Source organism: Battus philenor, unplaced genomic scaffold, assembly GCF_028537555.1.
Source record: "Battus philenor isolate CCGP_79_NKW_IND1 unplaced genomic scaffold, ilBatPhil1.0.hap1 SCAF_15, whole genome shotgun sequence".
In the NCBI taxonomy this organism is placed as follows: domain Eukaryota; kingdom Metazoa; phylum Arthropoda; class Insecta; order Lepidoptera; family Papilionidae; genus Battus; species Battus philenor.
The window spans coordinates 13,962,311-13,974,320 of NW_027181677.1; the positions used below are offsets into that span (position 1 = coordinate 13,962,311).

At 37.4% G+C, this 12,010-nt stretch overlaps 1 protein-coding gene across 5 annotated transcripts in view; it reads left to right on the forward strand.

Annotated features, from left to right (window-relative positions):
* The window catches only part of LOC137918944 (putative leucine-rich repeat-containing protein DDB_G0290503), a 124,340-nt gene that overhangs the window by 61,013 nt on the left and 51,317 nt on the right, over nucleotides 1–12,010 (forward strand). For 4 of the 5 annotated variants that reach the window (XM_068761885.1, XM_068761887.1, XM_068761888.1 and 1 more), the window contains 4 exons: nucleotides 266–410; nucleotides 1,332–1,379; nucleotides 5,705–5,872; nucleotides 10,226–10,585. In XM_068761885.1, coding sequence (XP_068617986.1) covers nucleotides 266–410; nucleotides 1,332–1,379; nucleotides 5,705–5,872; nucleotides 10,226–10,585 — 721 coding nt within the window. The remainder of the gene's footprint in view (nucleotides 1–265; nucleotides 411–1,331; nucleotides 1,380–5,704; nucleotides 5,873–10,225; nucleotides 10,586–12,010) is intronic. The other variant, XM_068761886.1, reaches the window with a different exon arrangement.

The following is a 12,010-nucleotide window of genomic DNA, read 5'->3' on the forward strand; positions in this document are numbered from 1 at the left end:
GCGGTGTTATACTGCTGGTGTAATACAGGTAGTTTGATACTGTTGGTGTAATACTATCGATGTTATACTGCTGGTGTAATACAGGTAGTTTGATACTGCTGGTGTAATACTAACGATGTTATACTGCTGGTGCAATACTGGTAGTGTGATAATGGTGGTGTAATACCAGCGGTGTTATACTGCTGGTCTAATATTGTAGATCTTATCTAAGTGGTGTTAGACTACTGTTTTTAACCTGGTTGTGTTATACTGGTGACGTCTGCAGATACGGCACGTGTGCGGAAGCGGGCGCGAGGCGAGGAGCTGGAGCAAGCCGTTCCTTGGACGACGCGTCTCCTCGAACGCAGCTGCACGTGGTTGCACGAGACCTGGAACTGATGCAGCGTGAACGCGATGATCTGCACCAGCAGGTGATTAATCCCTTCCACCAACAAATTTAGCTTCTCTTCATCTTTTCTCCTTAGCATTGCCCTAAGAAGAAGCCGAAAATGATAACAGCGTAAAACATAAATTATGCCTGGCGGCTTGTCAACAACTCGTATCAGGTTGTAGACTGACTTATCTCCAGAACTTCCTTCGAAGCCTGGAATTTAAGTCCAATACATTATACCAGATATGTAGGCCGCCTAGGTTTTCCTTTAACACGCTCTTTAGAGTGACGAAAAACAACCTGTGGAAAGTTGCAATTAATACGTAATATGGATTGAGTATAATTGATTTTAAGATTAATATATTTAGAGATTTTGTAATCAGTTTCAATTGTTTCGTACTGGCAAGATGAGGTAACAGCTGGCAGATAATATGGCTAGCAGAACAGATGGCCAAAGATGAGCAAGCGCTACGTAGCGGCACACCTACCAGGTGGATAGATGTGGGAAGACGCTGGGCCCATGTCTGGGAGGATGCAGGACCCATGTCCATCAGTAGACATACGGCTGAAATTATGATGATAATTAACATTTGCTATTAAAATATATTGTTGCTATATGCTAAATTCAATTCCTTTAGAAATCTCATTTAATATTTTTTGTCTCTTTTGTTTTGCCTTTTAACCTGGGGGCATTTGGTTTCTCCTTTCTTATAGCTACAAGGACTTTTTGAGCAGTAATTTTTTATTTGGTTTTTATTAACACTATCTCACGCCCTTCTCGGTTTCTTTTTTTCTTATTTTTTTCTTTACCCAACTCGCTTCTTTTTCTTCGCCATAATATTTAGTTATACAATCTGTTTTTGATTTTATATTTATGTTATCTTTGTTTATATTTTATTTTATGTATACATATTATGGTATAAATATATGGTTTGTTTTATCACCGCACACCGTACGCTAGGCTAGGCGGGCGGCTGATGCTCCTGTGCACAAGGCCTGCTGCCTTCAGGTAACGACGCAACACTACACTGCACTGTACTGCTTCATATGGCACACCATATCATTCTTACGTCTAGTAGCCTATTACTAATCTTTCATAATACACTACAAAAGTACCTTACTAAAAACAACACTATGTATAGCATTCCTAATGGTAGAAGATGGAACCGTCACATTTTTCTGAGATTTTACAAGAAAGTAGCGGGAGATGTAACAGAACGGAATAAGTAAAAAAACCTCCAATATTTAGCCACTTCCTAGGTGTTGAGTAATTTGGTAGTGGCAGTTGCGTGATTCGCATTGTTTGCCGCATACGCATTTATCAGCGGGCTGGCGGGCGGTGTACTTTGTTGCACGACTGCCACTGCATGTGCGGAAGTGGCTAAATATTGGACCTTTTCTTACTTAGGATGGACTTCCGCGAGGTAACGCCTGATTCCATTAAATATTTAAGAACGGAATAAAACAGAGGTCGGATAAAAAATAAAAATTTGATAACACATGCGAAAATAAATGTGATAAGTATAAGAAAAAGTGTAGAATAGTCTGTATTGTATAAGCAAGTTACTAAACAATGGAAAAATAAATTACGAAAGTGTAAAAAGAAAAAAAAATGGAAGAAGTGAAGGATGAAAGAGAGAGAGAGAGAGAGAGAAAGGGAGGGATGTCCTCAATAACGAGGACAATAAAAAAACTACCCTATGATACAGCAGGCATTACGTCATAGCCTACTTTGGGTTACTTCACAGAACACTATTACACACCAGATTGATTACATTACACACTTACATCGTACACAACAAGGAACGCCATGCCATGCTAGGTAGCACCACAGCACGTTTCAAAACACTAGCTTACGTCACAGCACGCTAAGACATCCTCTGTCACGTCACATACTATGACGCTGTAAAAACCTGCCTTCTTAAATTGTCATCGTGTCAATGCATGATAACACCACATGCATTAGTTATACTCGCAATAATTCTTGGCCATATGTTATTTACTTTTATAGCACATTTTAACAGAGAAGAATGGGCAGACACAATCAAAATTTCTGCCTAATATTTTCTTAATAATTTAAAGTTTAGAAGCGATTAACACAAAGATTATATCGGTCAAATAAGGCTTAGATCAAAGTTTCCAATATTTTTTGTCATATACGAGGGCCAAACTGAAAGTTTTTAGAACTGGCAACTTAGAAGCATTATATTAAAAAAATAAGTTTAAATTTTGAAAATAGAACTCTTTACCAATAATATTGAGTATACATTTCATTCATTTGTCATTTGTTTTACGATTTGGCGGCAAATTGAAAATTGCCTGTGCACGTCAGAATGAATTTAAGCCGAGAAAATTTTCGTGCAATGATTTTTTATGACTTTCGATGTCATATAAGTCAACAAGAAAGTTATGATAGACTTCGATTGGCTTTTCACGATGAAGCCCCATCTCGTGCCACAGTTTACAACTGGTTTAATGAATTCAAACGTGGTCGAACTAGTCTCACCGATGATTTGCGTGAGGGACGGCCTTCTACAGCGACGACTGAAGACAATATCAGTGTTGTGCGGCGTATGATAGAGACTGACAAAAGAGTGACCTATCAGCAGATTCGGACAAGTCTAGGCATAGGTATGAGTCAAGTGCACAAAATCCTCCATGAACATTTAGCGGTCAGGAAGCTTTGTGCCCGCTGGATACCGCATAATTTGACCGAGGCTCAAAAACTCCGCCGTGTTGATTGGTGCCGAGAAATGATCCAAAAATTTAACGGAGGTGACTCAAATGCTGTGTTCGACATACTAACGGGTAACGAAAGCTGGATTTACTGTTATGATCCGGAAACCAAAAGACAGTCTGCTCAGTGGGTGTTTCCTTCCGAAGAGTTGCCAACTAAAGTGAAGAGAGGTCAAAGTGTTGGAAAAAAGATGGTGGCCTCGTTCTTCGGAAAGACAGGTCATTACGCGACAGTTGTCTTAGAGGATCAGAAAACGGTTAATGCAGAGTGGTACACTAACAACTGTTTGCCACTTGTCTTGGAAAAAGTTCGAGAGAAACGACCTCGCAGCAGGATCCTCCTTCATCACGACAATGCCTCGTCGCACACCGCCAGGCAAACGATCGACTATTTGGCGACCTCAGACGTGGAATTACTGGGTCACCCACCGTATAGCCCCGACCTCGCACCCTGCGATTTTTATTTATTCCCGAAAATAAAAGAAAAACTTCGAGGAAAACATTTTATGGACGCCGAAGAAGCAGTGGCTGCGTTTCAAAACGCCGTCGAAGAGACCCCTAAGGCCGAGTGGGCAAGGTGCTTTTCTCAATGGTTCCATCGAATGCAGCGATGTATTGATGTAAATGGACGCTATTTTGAAAAGTTATAATAAAACTAATAACTTGCTAGAATGCTTAGTTTTTGATTTTCTAAGAACTTTCAGTTTGACCCTCGTATCACTTTAAAAATATACTTTGTTCCTGTGGAACGCCGCAATTATTTTACAATTTGTATCATATTCCTAAAACTCGTCAAAATTCATAAATAAGATATTACGTTTCAGCTGAGTTGAAACTACACAGTGTTAATTAATAACTAGATTGTGCGTCGACGACAGATAAATAAAGTCGACAAATAAAAGTAATTCCATCCAAGTTTACGTTTTGGCATTGACCACACAGATAAAGAAACCAATCAGTTCATGTTTATTTCAACCAACAACAAATATTTTAATTCTTCACTATAGATAGTCAATAAATTTTCGTGGACCTTGAAATGTGAACTATTATTTTGTCAAGCCTATGTAAACCTCTCTAGTCTCCCATGGACCACCAAGGGTTACTTTGGGAAACATTATATATAGTTGTAATCGAATAGGCTTTTGCTTCCACCTCACCTGATGGAAAGTGTGGATGAAGACGAAGGTGGTTCACGCCCATCCGAAAGAAACCAATTCACTCTACTCTTAAATGCTCCAGAGTTCAACTCGTCAGGAAAAATAGACCCAGGCAGGTCGTTCCGAATCTCACCAAAAACGAGCTGTCAAACCGTTTAGTTCGACTTTTGGGTATGTCAACAACGTATGGATGAAACTTTTGCCTGCGCCTAGTAGTCCGATAAAGGAATGGAGATGGCAACTCAATGACGTTGTTCAAGGGTGTGTAGTCTGTTATATTAGTTCCAAAATATTTTATTCAACAAAAGTCTTGGTAGTTTTAATAGATGTTTATTGTTTGCAGACAATGGTAGGTTGCTCTTGAAGGTCCAGAAAGACAGAAACACAATTTTTGTCATATGTATTTATTTGTTGACTTCAGAGAAAATAAGATAAAACAGTTTCATGCATTTACCATTGTTGTTTCAGTGTTAAAATGTTCTGTCTTTGTTAATTGTACATATCGTTCGTTACCCTGCCTGCTGTGTATGTAAATAAATGTTGACTATATATATATATATATATATGTGCTTTGTTTTGTGAATACCTTCATTATTCGTGTAACTAAGCACACTATGTTATAAGGCTTGATGATTAAACCTCATTTTAAGATGTATTTGTGGGAAGGCTTTGCTACAGTAACTATGCTGAAAGCCTTACTTGTTGGCTACCACCTCAAACCAATTGCATATGACTTATGGACTAGTGCTGAAAATTAGAAGCAAGTGAAGAAGACTTTTGATAAATATTATATCGTCAATGTATACAGCTACATATGTAGATAAATCTTCTAGACATTATCTATAGTTATCTACAATTGTGGTATGTTTTATCTACTTATATAGGGTAGATACCCACTGTATCTATCTACGAAATCGAAATCTGGTCTCCAACATGACGAATTGGCATTTTGACCACTATACTATTACAGCACATATGTAGTTGCATCTTCACAATAAAGTGGACGGAAGTAGACCATCTTAACTTTAACTTTAGCACCATAAAACATAGCTTATGTAACTTAGACGTAGCATGAGTAGGTGCTCCATTTTGGTAGGACAATGACATTGTTAAGTTTGGGAAGTTCTGGAAGTCTCTGGATCCTGGCAGAGCGCAAGACCTGTCTCAATTGCGATTTTTGATCGAGGCCTTTACCTTTCAGTGGTCTTCGTCGGCTGATAAGATGATGAAAATAATTTCATGAAATGATGAAAAGATTCATAGAAAAAAAAAGTGTTAAATAAATTATTGAACTAAATCAGGTAATACAACTACTAAACTTTATATAGAGTGTATAACATCGGTCTTTGGACCTGTCCATGCCGTACACCACTGAGATATATCTTCATTTGTTTTGTATGTTTATCATTATATGCGGTTTAATGGGTGTGTGTGTGTACAGCTGGAGGCTGCCAACAGGCAGTTGAGGTCCACGAGGCAGTTTGTGGAGGAACAGGCAGCTGAGAGGGAGCACGAGCGCGATGAGTTCGCGCATCGCCTTACCGAGTTGCGAGATGAGAATTCGCGACTGGCTGCTCGTCTGCTGTCCAATGCACGCATCCTTGCTGAGGTATGCACCATGCATGCACCATTAAAATTAAAGAAATATACTATTGCATATGGTTTCTTTGCGTTTTGATACTTTTATAATGTGAATAGCGAAGGTATAGAACAAAACAACCTTCCGGCGTAATTGTTTCCAGCTAACTGTAACTAAGGAGTCAAGACAAGTGTGAATAGGTTTCTTCTAGACAAGCATGTAGCATCGAAGATCTCGTCATCGCTTATCATCAGGCGAGGTAGAGATCAAAATCACTCGACGTTTTTAATTTTTAAATAATATTGTGTTACTGTCTACCAAGATGCACATACTGTATTCACCAGACAATATGGTTTTGTTCACGTGGAAAATAGAAACCACAACCCTGCAACAGCAAAGAAAAAAAAACTGTAAAAACTGTCAAAGAAAATCGTAAATAAATGTTCCAGCTCGAAATGTTCTCACATTAAATAACCAGGAGTAACATGGAACAGAGTGGCTAGAGATAGAGTAGAATGGAGTAGGTTGAACGAGGCTTTTACAGGACTTACTAAAACTAACAAAACACTCTATATGTGAAAAAAATTGAATTTAGTTAATATACATTACTGTACTTTTTAAGTACAAAATAAAAGGCAATTGTTATTATATTGGTTATTGAGGTAATAATGTGTTTACATGAACATGTATTTTTAGACGATGCGAACGCCATCTGTTGTCAATTGAACGACTTGTTGTTTCTATATTAACATTTGCAAATACTAACTGCACTTTGTATGCTATTTCTTTCACGGCATGTGATTTTGTTGCTATTAACTTTTATTAATTTTAAAATAACAAATAAGGATATACAATATCGGAATATTTAATATAATATTAATTCGTATGAATATAAAAAATTATATGTTTTAATTAAATATAGTTCTCGTAAAATCTAAACGGTTTAAGTATTTTTTTTATTAATAACTATATGAGGCTGTCTATTTCACACTATGCGATCTCACTCCCTTCCCCCGTCCCACACTTTAAAAAAAAATATGATTTTTAATAATAAACAAATTTAAAGACATTGGTTGGGATCCTTTAACCCTTTTGCTGCGAACAGCGCCTTCTGGCGCTCGGTTATATACGCTTTCTCTCTCAGCGAACAGCGCCTTCTGGCGCTTGGCTATAGACGCTTTGTCTCAGCGAACAGCGCCTTCTGGCGCTCGACTATAGACGCTTTCTTTCAACGAACAGCGCCTTCTGGCGCTCGGTTATAGACGCTTTCTTTTAGCGAACAGCGCCTTCTGGCGATCGACTATAGACGCTTTCTTTCAGCGAACAGCGCCTTTTGGCGCTCGGTTATATACGCTTTCTCTCTCCGCGAACAGCGCCTCCAGGCGCTCGGCTATGTACGCTTTTTTTCAGGGAACAGCGCCTTCTGGCGATCGACTATAGACGCTTTCTTTCAGCGAACAGCGCCTTTTGGCGCTCGGTTATATACGCTTTCTCTCTCAGCGAACAGCGCCTCCAGGCGCTCGGCTATGTACGCTTTTTTTCAGCGAACAGCGCCTTCTGGCGATCGACTATAGACGCTTTCTTTCAACGAACAGCGCCTTCTGGCGCTCGGTTATAGACGCTTTCTTTTAGCGAACAGCGCCTTCTGGCGATCGACTATAGACGCTTTCTTTCAGCGAACAGCGCCTTTTGGCGCTCGGTTATATACGCTTTCTCTCTCAGCGAACAGCGCCTCCAGGCGCTCGGCTATGTACGCTTTTTTTCAGCGAACAGCGCCTTCTGGCGATCGACTATAGACGCTTTCTTTCAACGAACAGCGCCTTCTGGCGCTCGGTTATAGACGCTTTCTCTCGGCGAACAGCGTACATTTCTTTCACATTATCGTGTCAATAATTTCCTTGTTAGCAACACGACAGCTGCACAAGCTTCCTGTGCGGATATTTCGTCATATAACCGAATACATGTCGTTCGTACAGACTACTCATTATCGCTCAGGCTGCTGAGAGAGTAATTTATTTTTAGTCGCTCCGCAGCGAAAGGGTTAATATTTTGTATTTTATAATAATATCCTGAACACCCACCTGCTACCAGCGTCACATTTTTCAAACTAAACAACTCACTTTCACAACGTGAACAGGGAACGTATTTTATGGACGCACTTCTTAACAGGAAACTGCAAGTCGTACTCCCCCCCCCCCCCCCCCTCCTCCTTCCCAAAAACCCGTGACCTTAACTGTGTCGTCGTCCACCTAATGGGAGACCTTCCCACGCGGCTACAGGCTCATGGTAGCCACTCGAGTACCTTTCAGCTCCAAGGTCCATCTCAAACTAATAGTAGTGTAGAACTAACACGAACACACACTAAGCGCTTGCGTGTGTGTGCACAGGTGCGCGAGCTGCGCACGCGCTGCCACGATCCTCACGTGAGTCCGCACCCATGCACTTCGATAGCTTTAGCTTGTTTAGCTTTGTAGTTAACTGCTCTATTGTGCCAACAAAACCGCTATACCATGCCTCAGGTATTTATTTATTTAAACATACGATATATGTATAACTGGTATCTTAATATCAACGCTTGCAGCCGTTGCTCATGCTTTTTTCTACCCCCCCCCCCACCTCGGCTCGCTTACCCAAGACGCGGTACAGCGGCTTCGGTAGCCCTTTAATTTGAACATCACACGTAATTAGTGCCATACCAATATATATTCAAAATAAGTTATTCGATGATGTTTGAGTATACAGGGTGATTGGTCTTAGATGTAAACATTTTATTTTTTTAATAATGATAATGGAAAATATATTTTTTTTTTGTAAATTAAGTTACATATACCCCTAAGCTTTTACATCTATATCTAATCATCCTGTAGCAAAGCGTTAGTAAAATTATATTTATTTATTTTAGTAGTTTTTCTGTATTTTATCGGAGCTATTGCTACTACTGTCGTATATTTAGATGTAGAAATATGTGTTAAAATAAATTAGTGGAAAGTTTTTATATATATTGTAGATTAAATTGTTTTTATGTTACCATTGCAATAATTTTATCTGTATGTCTATTGGACAATAGTTGTGCTTTCGACTTAGTACGCGTGGAATTGAATAAAACATTTAGTTTTTTATTTCATTCAAAAAAAATTGTAAAATAAAAGAAGCCTTAGTACCTGCCAGTACCGTTAAAATCGGTTCAGCCATTTCAGAGATTAGCTATAGCAGACAGACAAAATAAAAAAAAGTTGATGTACGTACCACACACATTCACACATATATATATATATATATATATATATATATATATATATATATATATATATATATATATATGTAATGAGACGCGCACGCTATGTTCTAGAACTGTATTTTTCAACCTTTTATATGCCATGCCCCACTATAGCCTTTCTAAAACTGTTATATGTATATAATCAAATGCATGTAATAAAAAGACGTTATTTTAATGATACAAACACATACTCCATTTTTATTTATTTAGATATTGAATAGAAATTAGAATCAATTGGTTTATTTGTTACGTACCTATGTTCGTATACACACTGGTGACACTGAAAGCTTTTGGAGCTGACCAGTTAAAATTAATAAAATTATTTATAAACTTTTCTCTCGTCTATGTAGGTATATGCTTGAAATAAACAATAATGCGTTGTTCTGAAAACAGAGTGACGACATTAAAGTTTATTATTTTAATTGTCGATTCCTGTAAAAAAATTATTCTGCAATATTTTAAATAATCACTTTGACATTTAAAATGCCAACTGCTTTACCGACTGGCGACCGTTATGGACGCCATCATAACACGATTAATAACAACGCCATCTATGAACTGTCAAGGTTAAACAGCGACCGCTTTACCGACGTTAAATAAGCGCGGCACAATACAAAATAGAATTGTTACTAGTTTCTTTACATATATATTTTTATACTATTTCTGTATTTTTATTTATTCCCAAAAAATATGTATAACTATGAAATACGGTTTAAAATTACTGAAGGAGTATTTACTGAGTTGTAAAAGGCTGTGAAAAAGCTACAGAGAGGTGTGTACCAAATTAGTTTTGGAGACTATCATCAGACACAGGATCTCCAATACTGGACTTTTATTTCCAAAAAGACTAGTGCAGATGTAGCGTCTATTTTAGAAGTCCAATATCTGTTGTCCAAGGCATATAAGCCTACAGCTAGTTTAACTTGCAAATCTCCTGGTCTGATGGTAGCCTTTGTGTGTGTATTCTGATAAATAATAAATTATTAATTGCGTCGTAATTATTTGTTTAGTACTCTAAAAACTTTCAGTGTCATCTTTTGTAAAAGTTATACGGGTGTCCGATATCGATTTGAAATTAAATTTGCAATAAAATATATTGAACTCAGGTGGAGCAATTGGAGACACAGACCAGAGAGATGAACCAAATGTTCGCCGACCTCGAATCGAGAAAGGCAATCACTGATGAAGAACTCAAGTCTTCAGAGGAGAAGGTGTCTCTCCTACGCGATATTATAGCTAACTTGGAAAGCCAATTGGAGCAGAAGACGAAGAAGGAAGCAGAAGTACTTGAACAGTTGGAGACAATGAAGAAGACTATCGATGAAAGAGACAGCAAGATGCGAGCGGTGCTGGGAGAGTTAGAGTCGCTGAGAAGTGAGAAGGTTGACCAGAGTGGAGTTACTTGCGAGACATGTGATCAAGATGAGGATAAATATGCTGAACTGATGGAGAAGATTAAGGAGCAAGTGAGTTAATGGTTCTTATCATAGATTAAGTTGCTGATACATATTCAAGTTATTTCAAGTTATTCATGGCTAGTTACTATATTTGTCCTTTTTAATATTTTTTACGTTCCCCCTGCTTTGTGTTGTATATGTAAATTTGTATAAATATTTTCTAATATATTTCCTTTCTTTACCATTTCTTTTTCTCTTTCCATACATCCTTTACATTTTTATTCATTTCACACATCACCTTTTCCCCCCTTATCTACATTTCTGGTAATATTTATTTTTTTATAGAACACGTGTCTAGGTTGTAAGTGTATTTATTCATACATTGCTAGCTGTACCCGCGGATTCGTTCGCGAGGAATTTAACCAAAAAAAAAATTAGTTATTTTTTTTTGGTTTAAAAATTTTAATCCTCATCTTTAATCTTCTACGCATCTTTCTTTTATTCAATACATTCTCTTCTCTTCCATTTCTTTCCATGCTTTATTTTCCTTTCTTACATCACCTTCCTTACTTCTGCTTCACCTCCTGAGTGCTATTTTACTATGTTTATTTATTTTTTCATTTACTTTTGTTTATTAAAATATTTTACATTACAATTATTTCATATATATTTTAATTTTGTTAAATTTTACATCATCATATACTATCAAATTTGTTTTCTTATTCCAATGTTACTCCACTAGGATTTGTTGCTTTTAATTACCATATTTATTATCTTTTTACAATAGTCCAAGAAGATTTGGCGCCTTTCTTCTTCCTCTAACAGCTTAGCAATGTTTTCATTCTCTATTTGCATCTGCAATAATATTTGGCAAGTGAAAAGTTTGTCGATCCCAGCTGTAACAACGTATTCATTCAGTTTGTTTTTATTTAAAGAAAGCTACATGTAGGCGAAGCAGTGGGTGTGTTATTACTCATTTGCATAAACGAAATCTATACAGAGTGATCTAAGAAATATTTTTAGATCTTATCTTCTATTCGTAACGTAACACGTGTTTTATGTTGAATATTGCAAAGCCTTAGAAAACATGATGATTTTACTCGAAGTTTCATAGAACCTTGTGCTGAAACCGTAGTTCTGTCGAAGGTTTTTTAAACTAAAAGCTTATGTGCAGGTTGTCAACTCTTACTTCGCGTTACTAGTAATATCAAGTTTTAAATTTATGAGTCTATCTATACCCCAAAATTCGAAGTATGCATATACATATATATCTAATATATAAAATTCTCGTGTCACGGTGTTCGAACTTGAACTCCTCTGAAACGGCTTGACTGATTTTTACCAAATTTAATATGCGTATTCAGTAGGTCTGAGAATCGGCTACTATCTATTTTCTATACCCCTAAGTGATTAAGGTTGTTCACACTTAAAATTTTTTTTAACGAATATTTTTGTTTTTATTTTTTTATGATACAAGACAGCATACAAGAATAC